A 20,220-nucleotide genomic window follows, 5' to 3' on the forward strand; every position below is an offset into this window, starting at 1 on the left:
CCTCATTCGTTAGTGGGAGGCATTGACCTCCTCATAATGAGCCTCATTCGTTAGTGGGAGGCATTGACCCCCTCATAATGAAATACATTATACGTCATAAAAAATTAATCATGTATGTAATACTAATAAAGATTATGCTATTTGACAAATATCCCCGCTACAATGGCTAAATTTTATAAATTCGGAGTTATAGTTTTATTCAAAAATGTTAGGGAGCCACTTATCTCATTGATAACTCGGGATTTTATTCCTTTAAATTGTTACAGGAACAGTTAGTCTAAAGTTATGAAAAAAACAACTGCTACAAGAATTCTACATTTAGATAAATTGATGAAGTCACTGAAGTGGGAGTGCTGGTCGACATAAAAACTAATTTGACTAACCACTAACCGTTGGTCGATAAATTTACGGAAGTTTGGATTTAAGGAATTAATGTGACGTGAGTTAACTCGAAATGTGTTTCAAGAAGCAGCAATACGATGAAGACTCAAGCAGAACTTATGCAGCTACGCTAGAAGTGTACTTAGACCGCTACGTGTGCTTTGGTCGCAACGTGTACTAAGATAAGTCAAAGAACAGGTCAATTCAGAAGGCAATATTCCTTCTGGGGTTCGATATGGAGAGACATGGCAAGATATTTATGCATATTCAATTTAGTTGCTTGCACATAATATGTTCAAATTGCTGTCCCATGCATTGTTTTTCGATGGTATGCGCTTATCAAAGCTCAATCTGGAACGGAGCTAATGAAACTCGTCCCACCCGCCCGCCTGCATTTGGCGCTGCGCTTTCCCTTTCTATGTAGTACATATTCTACGATACTTTACTTTATACACATTCATCTCAAACTGAAATATTCATCTCACATTATAAGTAGATTTTTACAAACAATGCTGATCTATTACTTACACTGAATATATTTACGAACTTGCATAATGCGGAAATTCTTGAGCAGAGTGTCAGGTGGTCGCAAGGTCTTCCAGTCTTCTGGTACGATTGACGAACGGCAGTCAGTGTGTCTGGAAAGTTCGTTGCGTGATGTTGTCGCTTCTGCGACTGTGGCACCAAATCTTTACATAAAACCCAAATATCGGGTCCATGTTAGGATCCTGATTTCTAAACAACACATTTCTTGAAAATTAATAGTGAATATTTTATTTGGTTGAGACACTGACAAGACTTGTGCAATGTAAAAGTGAACGTAGTTTGACCGCTCGTATTGTTGGCGGTTGACTGCCAGTCTAGTGCATGAAAGGCGACCGCGATTTAAAGCGCACCTGGATCATATACGTATATCACACTGCATATATCTCATAAGTGTCTTTATGCACGCCAAACTTTCCGTAATTTGTTATGGTTTTATTTCCGTAAGAAATAGTTACATTTTTACTTATTGATATTGAAGACTCGCATTCATTTTTTAAATGCAGTTATTCTCTCATTGTTCTACAAGTATTATAGATTCTCTAAAAAATTCATGCCAAGCTAGTGTTTTGACACGATAGGCATTGTTGATTCCCGCCCCTATGTATTTACAGTGCTAGGCTTCAGAAAAACAAACAATTCAATATACTAACTTCCACTAATGTATTTTTACTTAAACCCTTTCTGACGATAATTTGTTGAGATCATTTGTCAGTTATTCCGGCAACGATTGAACGTTTATGAATTTTTTGTCTGTTTGGTATGTGTGAATCTTTTTGCCTGTTTGGAATGTGTTAATTTTTCGTCTGCTTAGAATCTGCCTTTAGATATCGGGAAGAAGTCTTAAACGATCCCATTAGCTTAAGATAATAACATTGAATAGTTGATAATAAGTAGAATGAAAAATATTTCTAACCCTTTTTCAATTATCGGTATGAGATACGCGATCTATTGTCACACATTTTGTTACACGGGATTGCAGGCAATTCTGATTTCGTACGGAATGTACAAAATAATGTAAAAAAATTGTTTGCGGTTGAAAAACGCTATCTCTTGATGGACAAAACATGCAAATCTTCACGATGAAGTTTTCCACGAAAATTAAAACTCTGATAATTAATTGGGAATGCGTAAAGTTTACCCATGCAATATGAAGTAGTTCAACGAACATGAAGTTTTATTTTCTCCAAAACCTTTGGTTTTCAAGTCGCGGAGACCTCAACGCTCGTGTAGTGATGATCTTTATACGGTGAATTACTTTATACGGTGAATTACTTTATACGGTGAATTACTATACGGTGAATTACGAAGCACGAACGAGTGGGATGCTCCGGCCCACTCACGCTCGCCCCGAGTGGTGAGTGGGAGACATTGGTGGTATCATAATGAGTTTTAGTGGTGAGTGAAAGACTGTGAACCCCTCATAATGAGCCTCAGTTGTGAGTGGGAGGCATTGGCCTCCTCATAATGAGCCTCAGTTGTGAGTGGGAGGCATTGGCCTCATAATGAGCCTCAGTTGTGAGTGGGAGGCATTGGCCTCATAATGAGCCTCAGTTGTGAGTGGGGACATTGGCCTTCTCATAATGAGCCTCAGTTGTGAGTGGGAGGCATTGGCCTCCTCATAATGAGCCTCAGTTGTGAGTGGGAGGCATCGACCTCCTCATACTGAGCCTCATTTGTGAGTGGGAGGCATTGACCTCCTCATACTGAGCCTCATTCGTTTGTGGGAGGCATTAGACTCCTCATAATGGGCCTCAGTTGTGAGTTTGAGGCATATTAGCTTCATCACTCTGGCCTCGGCAAGTCATTCATGCTTAGAGTGAGAAAAAAGGGACTTTTACTCACTTGTTGGGTCTGAGTGTTGAGTGGGATGCCCTGGCTCACTCACGTTGACCCAGAATGTTGAGTGGGAGGCTTGACTCACTTACGTTGAGGCTGAGTGGCGAGTGGGATGCTGCGGCCTTCTCATGCCCAACATGGGTCATACCTCGCACCAAGTTTCTGCAAACAGAAACTCGCAATTTGCAGAAACTCGCACCAAGTTTCTGCAAATTGAAACACCTGCAAACAAAACATTCTTCCATTGCTTTATTTTACAGCGTTGTAATCGTATTCGATATTCATCGATTTTTCAATTAAGCTCTAATTCTACCTATGTAATCCGATGAGGAAGAGAATATATTCATTTTCGTATTCCTTGCTAAGTAGTTTCTATTGCTTCTGTCAAATGTTAATCAGTTGCTTCAAGATCCATTCATGTGCAAGCTCTAACAAAGTCTCTTAATTATCCAGGTGATATTGTCCAAATAGTGACACACTTTCTGCTCGCAGCACTCATGCGATATTAACAAGCACCGATCGAGCCGGATCATTAACACACTCAAGGGAAAAAATTTCTACAGTCAACAGTTACTTCAACAGTCACTTACTTTTATCAACAGTCACAGCTGGTAAGTACAGTCAGATGGTCCTTGTACGGTCAAAGCTGCTCGCCAGTGACAGCTGGCGCGCTATATATAAATACGGCGAGAGTTGCGTACCAAGAGTACGATAAGTTGCGTACCAAGAGTACGATGGTTGCGTACCAAGAGTACGATGAGTTGCGTACCAAGAGTACGATGGCTGCGTACCATGAGTACGATGGTTGCGTACCAAGAGTACGATGGGTTGCGTACCAAGAGTACGGTGAGTTGCGTACCAAGAGTACGATGGTTGCGTACCATGAGTACGATGGTTGCGTACCAAGAGTACGATGGGTTGCGTACCAAGAGTACGGTGAGTTGCGTACCATGAGTACGATGGTTCGCGTACCAAGAGTACGGTGAGTTGCGTACCAAGAGTACGGTGAGTTGCGTACCAAGAGTACGGTGAGTTGCGTACCAAGAGTACGATGAGTTGCGTACCAAGAGTACAATGGTTGCGTACCAAGAGTACGATGAGTTGCGTACCAAGAGTACGATGGTTGCGTACCAAGAGTACGATGAGTTGCGTACCAAGACTACGATGAGTTGCGTACCAAGAGTACGATGAGTTGCGTACCAAGAGTACGGTTCTCAGCAGCTGCTTATATTGTGTTCAATGTGTTGGTGCAATTAGGAAATGTTAGAGAAAGGTATATTTATTGTTAAAAAAATATTTCTCCAGAATATTTCGGTCCAGAATCGGTACCTGACCGAAGTCACATACTAACCTTGCTATATTCTCTGTATTCCATTTTTAACGCTGATTTTTTACATTATATTTAATGTTGTCTTTTTTTCATTTTATATAGGTATATATAACGCTGTTTTTTAAATTATTTTGAACGCTGTATTTTTATTCCATTTCAAAATGTTTTGAAGATTTATTTCTAACGCTGTTTTCACTCTTTATTTTTCACGCGTTTTTTTCCAGTTTATTAGTAGCGTTGTTTTTAGCGCATTTTCTCATTTATGGAAAAAATGCACTATTGAGCTCGTTATGTCCGACTATCTGTCTATCTGTCCGTCCGTCTGTCCGTGACTTCACTTTTTCGTCGACGAGAAAATGCGCTCTCTGTCACTCACTGCGTGAGTATATACTGAGTTACATTTTTTTACATATATTTCTCAAATTACACGGGCTGAAGAAGCGTGCTCTGGCTGTGCACCGTAGCATCTCATCCTCGTCTGCTGCCGTAATGGCGGGAACATTCGCAGATATTTAACACAACTTCCTGTTCCTTGTTGATTCTTGCATGAGGTCACATTTTTGGTTCTCGCATGAGGTCACATTTTTGGTTCTCGCATGAGGTCACATTGTTGGTTCTCGCATGAGGTCACATTTTTGGTTCTCGCATGAGGTCACATTTTTGGTTCTCACATGAGGTCACATTTTCAACCACGATTACGATGGCGTGGTCGTGAAAATGAAGAATCAACGACAATTTCTCAAGATAAATCCACCAATCACAAATATGCGAACTACGATCAAGTAACAAAATATTTACTAATATTTTATCAAATATAAAAAATTTAATGTATTGGCCTGTCGATGCGCATAAAATATGTTCAAAGAATTTTTTAATAAATGTCACTTAGGATCTTCTGGTACATCCTGTTGACTTGCGTAATATGTGAGTTTATCGTTAGCATTAATTGGGTTGAATTCAAGAGGTTATCAACTGCACACTTAAAATGTTGAGCTTCTTCAGCTTCTGACTCCTTAAATCACAAGTAAATGATGGCTTTTAATTTATAATATGGCTTTTGTTTATGGCTTTTATGGCTTTTAATTTATTCGAATTCTGCTCCTCTGTGTCTGTTTTATGGTTGTTTATGCTCTGTTATAGTTGTTCCATGTGTATGATATTTTATGGTTCCATATTTATGTTATGAAAGAGATGAAACGTATAACCTGTTGCTCATAAAACTAAGGAGGATAACCAAATTGACTTTTCGTTTCCGCAATAAGTCACGTAAAGGCCTAAATTTCACCGATTTGGCTTCTGAAATTTGATCACTAAATCGAGAAAAAAATATTTTACAGACTTTTGTCAAGCGTAAGGTTTTTGATGTATGTCTTGTGTAAGGGTGATATCATGTTTTCCAAGACGAGACGAAGTTCTTTGCAAATTTAACCTTATCCTGCAGGCGTCCGCCCCTCGTATTGCAAACACAATTGTCATTCATGATGCTGGCACAATTATCATTCATGATGCTGGCACAATTGTCATTCATGATGCTGGCACAATTGTTTGCCAATACAACTCACGTCAACTAAACTAAATAGGAAAATTGGAAATTAAAATAATTAAGGTATGCCTAAAAGACTTATATAAATTTCATTGTAATGTTTATGGATTTCAGTAATTTTTCAGGATAAACCTTTGTCTTTAACATTTCTTCGAATATAAGCATTAAGATCACTTGATTGCTTAAATCGCAAAATTACCCAAAATTTAAAAGCAAAGAATAGGCCCAAAAATTAACCTCTTCTTTAAAGGAGAACACAACTTTATTTAATAATAAATGTTTTTTTTTGCTATTTTCTTAGCTTTTGAATGTTTGGTTGGCATATCAGTTATTGTAAATTCGTAGAAAAATCACAGAACAGAATTCATCATTAATGTCATGAGTATCAAGGAACAAGGGCGAGACTATTACAGCCTGACGACCTTTGCATTTGAAATGAAACAGGATGCGCGTGCCATAAACTGCGGTGTGCCATGACTCTTCGCCACACTGCGGTGTGCCATGACGCTGCGCCACACTGCGGTGTGCCATGACACTGCGCCACACTATGGTGTGCCATGACGCTGCGCCACACTGCGGTGTGCCATGACAGATAAACCTTTGTCTTTAACATTTCTTCGAATATCAGAATCAAGATTACTTAATTGCTTAAATCGCAAATTTACCAAAAATTTAAAGACAAGAATAAGCCAAAAAATTAACTTCTTCTTTAATAGAGAGAAATTTAGTTAATAATAAATGTTTTTTGACTATTTTCTACTTATGAATTTTTGGTTGGAATATTAGTTATTGTAAATTCGGAGAAAAACCACAGAACAGAATTAATCATTGATGTCACGAGTATCTAAGAACAAGGGCGAGATTATTAAAACCTGACGACCTTTGCATTTGAAATGAAACAGGATGCACGTGCTATAAACTGCTCTGTGCCATGACGCTGCGCCACACTGCGGTGTGCCATGACGCTGCGCCACACTGCGGTGTGCCATGACGCTGCGCCACACTGCGGTGTGCCATGACACTGCACAATGAGAAATATTCATTATATTCCTGTTAAGCATATACTTCTGTTTAGTGCATTCCTGGTTGGTAGATATTTTTAGAATAAATTGGTCCTTGGTTTTTCTATTCCAATTTTCTTAAGTTACTCTTCTGTTAGTGCATTGATCCAGTTAGGATAAATACATTCTTCCTGTTTGAAACACGATCTGTTTTGAGCATACACGCTAAGAACCCTGTTGTTTCTTTCACTTCTGCAAAGTACAAAGTACATTTCTGTTTGGTACATCTTAATCCAGCATTGTCCGTATTACAACATTGATGTCTTGCAGAACACTTTTTAATTTGCAACCTCATGTTTAAATGCAAATTATTCGTAATAACACGAATCAAAGATGTTCGTGTGTTTTAAAAGAGTTTTGGTGTATTGTTAAAAGCTTTTTGGTTAGAGATGTGGATGGACAGAAAGAGCAAACATGATCGGTTAGCCACCTATTGTACGTTGATCCTAAATCAAATGGATCGAATTCACGATCGTTGAATCAGCACAACTTACAACCATTCAACCACAATATGCCAATACATCTACTACCAATTATTCATCCCTGCTCTTATTTTAAAACAATAGATTAACACCCAAAATATTCCATCAGGTGTAGTTGACAGCCATTAAATTAAGGAATCTAGATCAAGGTTCACCCTCTAGAAAGTGGGATGTCTGCATGGCTGCTGTTTAGTGACAAGATGGATCATTATTCCGGAATTTATAAAGCTTATTAAGGAGAGAGACTCTAATTCATTAGAAATAATTTCAAGTGCATCGTTTATATACTGAAGCATTATTAATTTAGGATTTAGAAGTTTATAACAGAATTTTATATCAGGTTCATGAGTTATAAGTGCCTAAGTCATCCACAATATAACTTAGCCAACGATCCCAAAGAAAGCAAGTTAATTCTTTAAAACAAGTACCTTTATTAAATTAATTAATATTGTGAAATTATATTTATTTTCTCAATTCGACTGTGAAAACGCAAAAAAGTCTTTTATCTTTAATCTATTCATTTTATTTCTCTAGCTCATGTGTTCTCATACTGCAGATACATTTTTCGATGTAATGGTAACATATGATGTGAATATAAAATAATTAAAAAATAGCATGAATGCAGCAGCGTACCCATTGTAGGATCTTGAATTTAATGGCAATATTAAAACTTAGCAGTTGCTGCCACATGTTTAGTAAATTTTTGAGAACTTGGTCCAAATAGTGATGCACTTTTGCTCTTGTGGGGGTCATCCTGACCCAGTTTTGCCCAGCAAAGGATCTATCAGTGCTACAAGTAGAAAATATGTCAATATTTAGACCAGTGTTTCCCAAAGTGGGCGATATCGCCCCCCTGGGGGCGGTGGAAAGATCTGTTGGGGCCTCTGGAAAGATCTGAGTTTAACCTTTCTCTTTAAAAATTGCAGCATGCCAAAAATCAAGAAAGAGGCGTTTGTTTTTAAATGTATCTGTCAGCGGTGGGGGGGCGCTAGAAATTCACTGATGAGCCAAGGGGGGCGCCAGCCTGAAAAAGTTTATGAACCACTGATTTAGACAATATGATCCATTCATTTACCTGAGTACTCCACATCCACACCGCGGTGCTCTGCGCTGTGTAGGCGTTTGTAGCAAGGCCGCAATTCATATCTATACCCTGACCTTCTACTTATGTTCAGCGTTCAGCTTCACATTTCAGACCGATGTTTAGTAAAAATTGTCTTCTTGTTAATTCTTGTACGTAGTTCAACATCACAATTTAGACCAGTGGTTACCAATCGTACGTTACCTTGTTTAACCTTGTACACTGTTCAGCAGAACTAGTTACTTTAAAACCGACGATTACCAAACTTAACGCTTTATAGTCAAATTTAACTTCCTATTCTCAACAAATTTACTCTTTTTAAAAAGCTGTCAACATTATTGTACCCAAGTTAACCTGAAAACATAGCCTTCAGCCCCAAATCATTACCACAAGTTATTAAACAGCCCCACGGAGGAACTTTACTCCAAGTTTTACAACCACTGATGCCGACAGTGACCGAGAATAATGAAAGCCACACTTTAATGTTTTGCATGCTTCTATATAAGTTAATGTGTACAGAAGATATCATATAAGTTAATATGTGCAGAATTTATCTCATAAGTTAATATGTGCAGAATATATCATATAAGTTAATATGTGCAGAATTTATCACATAAGTTAATATGTGCAGAATATATCATATAAGTTAATATGTTCAGAATTTAACTCATAAGTTAATGTGTGCAGAATATATCATATAAGTTAATGTGTGCAGAATATATCATATAAGTTAATATGTGCAGAATTTATCACATAAGTTAATATGTGCAGAATTTATCACATAAGTTAATATGTGCAGAATTTATCATATAAGTTATTATGTGCAGAATTTATCATATAAGTTAATATGTGCAGAATTTATCATATAAGTTAATATGTGCAGAATTTATCACATAAGTTAATATGTGCAGAATTTATCTCATAAGTTAATGTGTGCAGAATATATCATATAAGTTAATGGGTGCAGAATTTATCATATAAGTTAATGTGTGCAGAATTTATCATATAAGTTAATATGTGCAGAATTTATCATATAAGTTAATGTGTGCAGAATTTATCATATAAGTTATTATGTGCAGAATTTATCACATAAGTTAATATGTGCAGAATTTATCATATAAGTTATTATGTGCAGAATTTATCACATGAGTTAATATGTGCAGAATTTATCATACAAGTTATTATGTGCAGAATTTATCACATAAGTTAATGGGTGCAGAATTTATCTCATAAGTTAATATGTGCAGAATCTATCACATAAGTTAATGGGTGCAGAATATACCGTCTACGTACTCTACGTTAATGTATACAGAATATATCATATAAGTAAATGTGTGCAGAACATATCACATAAGTTATTATGTGCAGAATTTATCATATAATATTGCAGTCACCGCTGAGTCAGCCATGGATGCGTGGGTGCGGTTGCCTTGCTGCGCGTGGGAGGGGCGAGGCAGACGCGAGTAACTCGTGCTCGTGATCTCATCCTAATGGCAATAAATATTATATATTTATAGCATCTTTACTATTGTTTCCTAATATGAGAAGATTAAGAATATACCTACTTGGAATAAGCACGCTTTTATTATTGTCCACTGTTAATAAACTTGACTGCCTATAATATCATCACTTAAATATTCTGCTTAACAATAAGTTAGTCAAATACAAGGTATATATACTTTGCTTATTGACTGGAAAATCGTTTAGTTTCCGTATGAATTCATAGACACCTTTAGTATGTACTAATCTACTTGTTTGTAATTTGTCGATTTTGCTATTCACAGATGTTCAAGTGTGACATAGACACAAACTAAACTAAGTGAAATTCGACGATCGTGTTGAAACATTCGTGTGAATAGTTACATTTAATTTAAATATACGACACATTACATAACGTATCGCTTTATACTTAAAAGCAAAGAAAACTCCACAAAAATTCATAGTATCTTTAAAGAAAACGTTTCGGAGTCCAGCTCCATCGTCAGCTCGAAAATTCTAGAACACAGATAAATCAGTAATTAGTACAGTCATGATTGCAACAAAAAAACTAAGCTGTAAAACCTATCTATTTACAATTTCAAGCGGGTAAGAGCTAAAAGCTAAATTCAAACTAGGCCTCTGTTTAAAAATATATAATGATTCTAAAATGCGCAAATCAGAAACGCCGGAACTGGAAGCTAAAACTTTGAAGTCACTGTCAGAAACTGGAACATCGCACTGCTCGGCGTGAGCCCGCACAGCTGAATGAGGGGGGCGCGACAGTAAGTTACCAGTTCTACAACTCCTGCCCTTATGTTCTGCGACCCTATGTTTAAATCTCTTTTGGAATTATCTGTTTTAAACTCTTGTTTTTATATTTGCTAACAAGCTTTACCGACAGATTGACGGTTTGGGTATGGGTCTTCCACTCGGCCCAACCTTTGCGAATATTTTTATGTGTTTTCACGAGGTGTCCTGGCTGTCCAATTGCCCTCTTGATTTTAAGCCAATATTCTACAACAGATACGTTGATGACACTTTTTTACTGTTTAAGCATCCTTCTCACGTTAAACTCTTTTTCGATTACCTAAATTCGCAGCATAAATCCATCAAATTTACCATGGAACTGGATTCTAACAATAGAATATCCTTCCTCGATTGCAATATTACTAAATCTAATGGCCGTTTTCAAACTTCTGTATTCCGAAAATCGACTTTCACAGGTCTCAGTACCACCTATTTTAGCTTTTGCTCCTTTCGATTTAAGATTAATGGGATTCAAACACTTTTACATCGGGGCTTTCGAATTTGTTCTACTTACAATATTCTGCACGCTGAATTCGAATTTTTACGCAATATTTTTTCGCTTAATGGATTTCCGACTAATCTGGTGTTTACCCAAATAAAGAAATTCATGTCCAAGCGGTACAATGAGATTGCCCCCGAGCGCGACAGTAGGGATGTTGTTTATTGCTCTTTTCCATATTTCGGCCCTGCATCCGAAACTATGTCAAGGGATCTAAAACTTCTGTTTTCTAAGTATTTCGCAAATGTTAACCTACGTGTTATATTGGTCAACCATTATAAAATCGGTTCTTTTTTAGGTACAAAGATACTCTCCCTATGCATATGCGAGCGTCCCTAGTTTATGAATATAGTTGTGCACGATGTGCATCTGCGTACGTCGGGATGACGTCTCGCAATCTTTATTCTAGGGTCGCAGAACATAAGGGCAGGAGTTGTAGAACTAGTAACTTACTGTCGCGCCCCCCTCATTCAGCTGTGCGGGCTCACGCCGAGCAGTGCGATGTTCCAGTGTCTGACAGTGACTTCAAAGTTTTAGCTTCCAGTTCCGGCGTTTCTGATTTGCGCATTTTAGAATCATTATATATTTTTAAACAGAGGCCTAGTTTGAATTTAGCTTTTAGCTCTTACCCGCTTGAAATTGTAAATAGATAGGTTTTACAGCTTAGGTTTTTTGTTGCAATCATGACTGTGCTAATTACCGATTTATCTGTGTTCTAGAATTTTCGAACTGACGATGGAGCTGGACTCCGAAACGTTTTCTTTAAAGATACCATGAATTTTTGTGGAGTTTTCTTTGCTTTTAAGTTTTTAGTGAATTTGCGATTGAAGCAAGCATGTGACATTATTACTTATCGCCTTATTTTACAGGTTTATTGCATACAAATCATGATGATTTCTTTCTTTTCAGTTGTAAATTAATAAAATTTATTTAATACTTGCAGTAAATTTTCAGCTATGGCTCTAGATTGCCAAGATTATGGCTCCCTTGTCAAGGAAGTGAAAGCTTTTGCTCAAGTTTAGAATGTAAATAACCATGAATACTTAACAATATTGCATGAATTATATTCTTATGAACTTTAAAAAAAGACGGACTAGAAATACCAATTTATAAAATTTCTGCTTGACAACTCAAACAAAAAAATTATTATTTGAATTTAGTTCATCAACTAGAAAACGATGGCTGAGTACCAAGTTGGCAAGTCGTCGCGCTACGTGGACTATACCAGCGAAGAGGGCGGCGCCGGAGGACCATATTCTTCCTATGATTTCAGTACTCCTGATCGTCCTCCAAGAAGAGTTAAATCCTCTTCAAACCACGACAGACTTCGAGAAGAACATCAAAGTAACGTTCGAGACGAAAGTTTGGATCGCCGAAACCGAAATAACTTTCGAAATGAAAGTTTGGATCGTCGAAACCGAAATAACTTCCAAGACGAAAGTTTGGAACGCCGAAACCGAAGCAACGTTCGAAACGAAAGTGTGGAAAGCCGGAACCGATCTCTAGATCGGGGCTTAGATTCACGCCTTGACAGAAGTGACGATCTGTCAAGTAGATATGACAGGAGTTTGGACCGTCTTGACAGAAGGGACATAGAACAGGGTCTTGATGATCGACATGTAGACAGAAGCGTCGAAAGGTTTGATCGGAGAGACAGAAATGGAGATCGATTGGACAAAAGAGACAGACGTGACAAGAGCATAGACAGACTCGAGCGAACTGACAGGAGTTTAGATCGCTTGAATGTGAGAGACAGGGAATTGAATCACAGTGCAGACAGGAGACAAAGAAGCTTGGACCGTTTAGATGACAGAACTCCCGTCGAAGACAGAATCGAACGCCGGCACAGAAGCAGGTCTCGGGAGTTGCTTGCCGATAATTACCCCAATCAGGTTAGTTCAATAATTAGTTTTAAGACTTTGTTTAAATGACAAATTCAATTTAAATCAACAATGATGAAACTCTTATCAAATTAAATTACATTTATTTCATTAGTAATTGGCCTGTACGATCAATTCAACAAACTAGGACCTTAAAAGGCTAGTGCACTTGCACCCTGGGAGAAATACCTCAAAGCAAGCTCAGTAAAATATGTGTAATTATTTATTTATTAATATAATAATTCTAAGCATACCTTGTGTGTAGAGTTGGAATTGAAGAGTTCACCCTTAAGTGTGCCTGTCCCCACTTGAGCAACATGCCCTTGTCTCCACGTATACCTGTTCCTACAGGACCCACAACAACTGTCCCCCAGGTGTAACTGTCACCACTGGACCCACAAACCCCTGCCCCTCCAAGTATATCTTTCCCCACAGGGCAAACAAGCCCCTGTCCTCCAGGTGTATCTATCCCCACAGGGCCCACAAGCCCCTGTCCCCCAGGTGTATCTATCCCCACAGGGCCCACAAGCCCCTGTCCCCCAGGTGTATCTATCCCCACAGGACCCACAAGCCTCTGTCCCCACTTGAGCAACATGCCCCTTTCCTCCAGGTGTACCTGTCCCCACTTGAGCAACATGCCCCTTTCCTCCAGGTGTACCTGTCTCTACTTGAGCAACAAACCCCTGCCCCCCAGGTGTACCTGCACCCCGGCACGGCGGGGGGCCGTGGGGGTAGCGACCGCGGCGACAGCGACTACGTCGTGCGCCACGACACCCACGGCGGCGGCCGCGTCTGGGACGACGAGGAACGACGCGCCGCGTCCCGCGCGGCGTCAGAGATCTACGCGTCAACACGCTTCCCGAGACCGCAGTCCCAGATGAGGTGTGTGGGGCTTCCCGAGACCGCAGTCCCAGATGAGGTGTGTGGGGCTTCCCGAGACCGCAGTCCCAGATGAGGTGTGTGGGGTGCTGCCCTCTCACGGGGTAATTGAAAGGGGTAGTTGAGAGAAAAGATAGTTGAGAGAAAGAGGCAATTGAGAGAAAAGGTAGTTGAGAGACAGAGGCAATTGAGAGAAAAGGTAGTTGAGAGAAAGAGTAATATTTGGGGCGACATCGGAACCTTGCTCACCTATAGATCGGCCCACTCAAGCGGTGATAAGGGCTGCGATACCGATTAGAGTGAGTAACGGGACTCTCGAGGAACTCTCGAGGCTTGTGGAATTTTTTATTTGAGATGCGTAGCGATTCATCAACGTTGAGTTTAATGTGGACTTAACCCAGTTGATCGAATGCAGAAAATGGGAGTGTCATCGGCTGAAAAGTTCACCGAATGAGTGCCATGAAGCCCAAGTTAATCCATCTCGTAAAAAAAAGACTTTTCCCCTTTCCGTAAAAAACGAAGTTTCCTTTTTCGCATTTGCCCATTGAGCTGGAATCTGCATTGGCCCCATGTAATCCACAGCAATCTCGTACGTAGACTGCCCTAGATAATCGGCATCGATCGATAAAGACCTATTTAACTAGATCTAGTCTGGGCTAGTGGATTTTTAAAATAAAGCTACTGTACTTCCCGAAATAGATGTCCCTTGTTATTTCTGTTGCTTGCAATTGCAAAGTAATATTTAAATGTTGAAATGAATTCCATTGAATGTGATGATTGTAATAACAAAATTATTTCCGTTAGCCAGTACACGTACCGATCAGATTTATATTTTAAATTCAATATTATCGAATTATTGTAATGACACAATTATTTCCGTTAGTACCGGGCAGATTTATATTTCAAATTAATTATTATTGAATTATTGTAATGACACAATTATTTCCGTTAGCCAGTACAGGTACCGGTCAGATTTATATTTTGAATTCATCATTATCGAATTATTGTAATGACACAAATATTTCCGTTAGTACCGGGCAGATTTATATTTTAAATTACTTATTATCGAATTATTGTAATGACGCAATTATTACCGGTTGCAGTCAGTACACGTACCGGTCAGGACGGCACGGCAGCGACGTTGTGTCTGTCAAGACGAAAACAACCGCTAACGGCAAGCTCGTCATGGAGACCATGACAGCCCCCCACCCCTGCTGTCCCAACACCAGGTCTCTACACTCATTTAAATAAGTTACACTTGTCCAAACCAGGTATCCTTTGTATGTGTTTAGGACGTAGCAGTCCCGGGCCACGCTGGACGTAGCAGTCCCAGGCCACGCTGGAGTACCACCTCTAAATTAATTAGCTAAGAGAAATAAATTAGACTTGTACAAAAGCGATGTACTTTATGCTCTTGTGTGGGTCATCCTGACCCAGTTTGGTTAGGCAAAAAGGCGTATCAGTGCTGTGCTGTGTGTGTGTGCGTATCAGTGCCATCTGCTCGTGCTGTGGGTAAGAAATTGTGTCACTATTTGGACAATAATACACTTTCATTTTTCCGAATGATATATTAGCAGACATTGTTTTGGTTTTTAATTTGGTTTTTAATAAATTGGGACTTTGTGTTTGATGCACCATTTTTGCATTATTTGATGCACCATTAATTGCACCATTCACCATTTGATTCACCATTTAATAGACCACTTAATGCACCATTTGATGGACCATTTAATGCACCATTTGATTCACCATTTAATAGACCACTTAATGCACCATTTGATGGACCATTTAATGCACCATTTGATGCACCATTTAATGGACCACTTAATGCACCATTTATTGCACCATTTAATGCACCATTTATTGCACCATATGTTAATATAGTGATGATTATATCTATCACTGTGATGCAGGTCGTGCTGCTGTCTGATGGTGCTGCTGAACCTGGGGTTGCTGCTCATCACACTCGGCTTCGTTGTGGTGCTGCAGCTGTATGACCCGCCGTTTGTGTGGTGAGTGTGGTGACCACTTATACCACACATTATACACCACTTATACCACACATTATAGACCACATATACACCACATATACCACAGTAACGTGGGTCTGTCCATGCTGATCTTCGGCTTCCTGGTGCTGTTCGGGTCGCTGATTTACTGCGTGTTTGTCTGTTGACTGCTGGTGTTACACCTGTATAATTTATACAGTATCATCACACTATACACCACATTATACACGACTTATACCCCAGGTACGTGGGTCTGTCCATGCTGATCTTCGGCTTCCTGGTGTTGTTCGGGTCGCTGATCTACTGCGTGTTTGTGTGCCGGGAGGTCGAGCGACTGCGGCCCCCGCCTGGCGAGCTCTACTGGACCAACCATTGGTCCAAGACTGTACACGTGCCTGAGATACATTACAGTAATAATCAGGCGAGTGATTAGTTAATTAATTAGTTATGTGATGTATCTCTAGCTGAGATACACTACAGTAATAATCAGGTGAGTCATTAGTTAATTAATTAGTTATGTGATGTATCTCTAGCTGAGATACACTACAGTAATAATCAGGTGAGTTATTAGTTAATTAATTAGTTGTATTTTGTAGCTCTAACTGAGATACGCTACAGCAACAACCAGGTTATCACTCGGTTCTATGTAACGTACATGTCATTTAAGTCGCCACCAGGCAATAAGTCCAGCAGCTATCTCAATCAATCGTCAGTTATAGAAAGATCGGGTTCCAAAGGCCGGATCCCGCGTGAATCAAGTCACGAAAAGTTCAAGAATCGGCACAGGCCATGGGCCTATTTCTTCAGTGCCCACACTTTTATTCCTAACACGGTTAAACATCCTGCAGAACCGCCCTGCAGACTACCGAGGCTCGGAGTTCTCCTACAAGACGGAGCCCTCCAGAGCCACGGCCGGCAACCGCACCAACAGCTCCGTCACGCGCTACTGAGACCCCAGCCAGTGTTGCCATATGGCGGCACGTCCCTCTGTTGCCATATGGCGTCACGTTCCCTAAGTTGCCATATGGCGGCACGTTCCCTCTGTTGTCATATGGTGGCACATTCCCTCTGTTGTCATATGGTGGCACGTCCCTCTGTTGCCATATGGCGGCACGTCCCTCTGTTGCCATATGGCGGCACGTTCCCTAAGTTGCCATATGTCGACACGTTCCCTCTGTTGCCATATGGCGGTACGTGACACTGTTGCCATATGATGGCACGTCCCTCTGTTGCTATTTGGCGGCTCGTCCCCTCTGTTGCCATATGGCGGTCCATCCCTCTGTAGCCATACGCCAAACCTCTTGCCAGCTTGCAAGTTGTAAAGTTTGGCTTCACAAAATGATCTGAAACACGATGAAAAAACTATTCGAATCGCGTTTAAAACTTGATTCTACGTCGGGATGTAATGGTTTGAAGAAAAGCGTCACTAAAATATTGTTTGAAACAAATATTTGCGTCGCAGAAGGCGGATCAACCATGATGTTTTGTGCTAGTATATTTTTTTATTGGTTTCATTGAGTAAGGATGATTAGATTTATATTTTTATTCATGCGCTGTATATATCGTGAAATAATATCAGAAAACATTGTCTGAATTAGTGCAGTTGCATATCGTTTTCACGTTATAATCTGAATCGTCTCATTGAGTGTCAGTTGAACATGTATTGTTAGGATATTATTGAAGCTATTCATTAAAACCTGATTCATTGTTATGCAGTCAATTTTATACTTTAAATTGACTCATGTCAGTTGCTTTTATTCCGATTGAGTGATTGCTCTCATTTACCAAAATAAACCATATGTTAAAATATTTTACTGAAAGATGAGTCCGAGTTAAGCAATTTAATTTAAGTGTGCAATTTTGTTCTTAACTTCTTTATTTTAACATGACTGCTATCAATGTTGCTATATTCTGCACTGCGGCAATATTGTAATGCAATCATTAACCTTATCTTAAAATTTTTAACATTACAATATCAAGCTTTGTGATCAATCCGTGCCATATTGTTTCCAGCAACTCTGTATAATATACAAGAAGGTATTAAATATTACTTTAACATTGAAATTATAAGTGACATTCTAATGTGCTGAATAAAATTTGGCTTTGTAATTCAGTGTTTCAGTTCTCCATTACTCATGAAAATGAATGGGTCAAGAAATGATCGAAAATAATGGGTCAAACAATTTATTGATTTCTGATCCGTTTTTTTCCACTAGCGATTTAGGGGAGTGAATATTTTTAATAATCTCTAAAAATATATTATAGGTGAGAGTTATATTTATAGCGACATTCATTCAGGTAATTTAATATCAATTAGAATAATTGAGCGAAGGTTGCTCGGCCGTCATAAATGAGAAGCGTACCAACTGAATGAATGGGCGATCTTTGTTCACATTTACATTCAAGGCAGAGCCAAAAAATATGCACAGATTTTTTATTTTTCCTAGAAATGTACAATGAAGGTCCTATTGAACATTGATGAGCCTCATTATTGAATATTCAATGCTATTTAATATTGAAGACTCTCATCGTACAATAAGGATCCTATTGAATATTTCATGAGGCGTAAATCGTTTGCAACTTCATCGCAATTCAAACGTAATATACTTTTGATACTGATGAAAATATGGGTAATAGTAATTTTTCCATATATATGCATCATTTCATATAGTGAATGACTTGAGTCAAAATTTTAGTGTGTGCGAGCAATACTCATACATATATGACGTTAAAACGAACCTTTGATAATATGAATAAAATTGATGTACAAGAATCTACAAGATTTTTAAGCAACGCTTAAATAAATTCGAACTAAAATGATTGACTAATGGTTCCATAATCTTGCGATATTACAATTTTGGCTAAAAACTTGTGCCAGAGCATGGCCCAAAAAGGTCAATGTAGTGAGGTTGACGCGCACGGTCCGCAATATCGGAATCTTGGAAATGTTTCCACCCACCTTACTTGTCGATGTATACGTAATTTATTTTTACAATTATTACAACTATTAGCGATCACAAAACAAATGGTTCATATATCTCCAGGTACAATTTGTTTTACCAAATGACTGACAGTGAGCTGTTACTGAAATCTTCTGGACACAAGGGAAATTGCGTGAAAAAATAAAAATTGAGAAATCTATCATACTTTCTGAAATGATAAAAATATTTTTATCAAAAACTATAAGTGAGTGTCAATTGGAGACTTGGCTAAATTGAAACATGAATGAAAAGTCTTTCCATATTGTTGCGAAATTCCCTCTGATTTCGGCATTTGGCAACACCGGAAAAATGGCTGCAAATGATCAGTGGATTTGAAGATAGCTTGGCTAGATTATTACGTTTTCGCGTGCCTATTAGACAATATCCTCCAAGATGGTGCTTTTAACATTAAAAAACCTTCAACAACAAACTTTTCAAGTGGAAATAGACTTAACTGCTTCGGTAAGTAATAACTAAAGATATTTATTATAAACGTACGACTATCAATTAGGAAAGTCATGACTTGTCATGGTCGTGTCACTGGTGTCGGTTCTGTCAACAAATGATTGATATGAATTCACCGGCACTATGATCTGAGCGGCATTTAGATTTTTAAAGCAGGAATTTATTAAATTTTGCAGCAATTGGAAGATTTGGTTAAGACACGAGTTTATTTTTATTTTAATTATGAGTTCATTTTAGTTTGGGAGTTAATTTCGAACAGTTATTAGTTAACCTAGTTATCATAGGCTAATTATTTACAATTGCTATTTTTATTTCAAGAATAGAGATGAGAAAATTATAAATAATTATAGAGGCATTTTATTGCATAATGATGCTGTAATGTACCCACGGTTGGCAGTCCCTCTAGGTACCAGAATCTTTACCCTGGCCCAGTGTGGAATTCTAGAGGGGTATTAAATTAACCAGTACACATAGCATATTGGAAAGCAGGACCTGAATGCTTGGAAAGGCCAGGAACTTTACACTTTCAGTCAATTATGTACCTACAATAATTGTACACATCCTATCAGGATGGAATTCTAATTTTGAAGGTTCATATATTATTTCGATCCACCAAGACCACTTTTTCTATCCAACATTGTTATTTGAGGCAAAAAATGAACTTCTTATTCTTAAAGGCATAAAATACATAGGCTAACTTGCTCAGTTTCTATAAAGTACCTAACCACTTGGAAGTTTTATGCCTGCACCTTTCACTCAACAATTAAACTTAGACTTATATAAAGTATTAGTTAGTTAAAAGTTTGTCTCTTAAGTTGACCGCAATGAACTAAACTTCATTATGTAATCATTAGGCAGGGATTTCCATCATGCGACACTAAACACGCAATTCAGAGTTCAGACGATCAGAACTACATCACATGTAAGCTATCGTGATACTGAATTGAATACCTAGCGGGAT

The 20,220-nt window shown here is 38.6% G+C and overlaps 2 protein-coding genes across 5 annotated transcripts in view; both read left to right on the forward strand.

Annotated features, from left to right (window-relative positions):
- Positions 1 to 11,953: 11,953 nt before the first annotated feature.
- Positions 11,954 to 17,922, forward strand: LOC108666947 (serine/threonine-protein kinase fray2). 2 transcript variants are annotated; one of them, XM_018153921.1, is made up of 6 exons: positions 11,954 to 12,937; positions 13,620 to 13,807; positions 14,908 to 15,033; positions 15,718 to 15,816; positions 16,057 to 16,234; positions 16,662 to 17,922. In XM_018153921.1, the coding sequence occupies exons 1-6, from the start codon at positions 12,224 to 12,226 to the stop codon at positions 16,761 to 16,763; spliced, it is 1,407 nt and encodes a 468-aa protein (XP_018009410.1). In that variant the 5' UTR covers positions 11,954 to 12,223; the 3' UTR covers positions 16,764 to 17,922. The 2 variants fall into 2 exon arrangements, with proteins under 2 accessions (XP_018009410.1, XP_047738539.1); XM_047882583.1 differs by lacking the exons at positions 16,057 to 16,234; positions 16,662 to 17,922 and adding an exon at positions 15,904 to 16,023 and having other exon boundaries at positions 15,718 to 15,818.
- Positions 17,923 to 19,096: 1,174 nt separating this feature from the next.
- Positions 19,097 to 20,220, forward strand: part of LOC108666945 (UV excision repair protein RAD23 homolog B) — a 12,343-nt gene continuing 11,219 nt past the window's right edge. For all 3 annotated transcript variants that reach the window (XM_018153918.2, XM_018153919.2, XM_047882590.1), the window contains exon 1: positions 19,097 to 19,256. In XM_018153918.2, the coding sequence (XP_018009407.1) occupies positions 19,188 to 19,256 (69 nt within the window). In that variant the 5' untranslated portion in view covers positions 19,097 to 19,187. The remainder of the gene's footprint in view (positions 19,257 to 20,220) is intronic.

Source organism: Hyalella azteca, unplaced genomic scaffold, assembly GCF_000764305.2.
Source record: "Hyalella azteca isolate HAZT.00-mixed unplaced genomic scaffold, Hazt_2.0.2 contig1403, whole genome shotgun sequence".
Lineage (NCBI taxonomy): Eukaryota > Metazoa > Arthropoda > Malacostraca > Amphipoda > Hyalellidae > Hyalella > Hyalella azteca.

Excerpts from the sequence above, each read along its gene's own strand:
- LOC108666947 (XM_018153921.1), top strand. The coding sequence starts at position 12,224 with ATGGCTGAGTACCAAGTTGGCAAGTCGTCGCGCTACGTGGACTATACC. Across the intron at positions 13,808-14,907 it reads AGACCGCAGTCCCAGATGAG|TCAGTACACGTACCGGTCAG; the intron begins GTGTGTGGGGCT and ends TACCGGTTGCAG. Across the intron at positions 16,235-16,661 it reads TACATTACAGTAATAATCAG|AACCGCCCTGCAGACTACCG; the intron begins GCGAGTGATTAG and ends AACATCCTGCAG.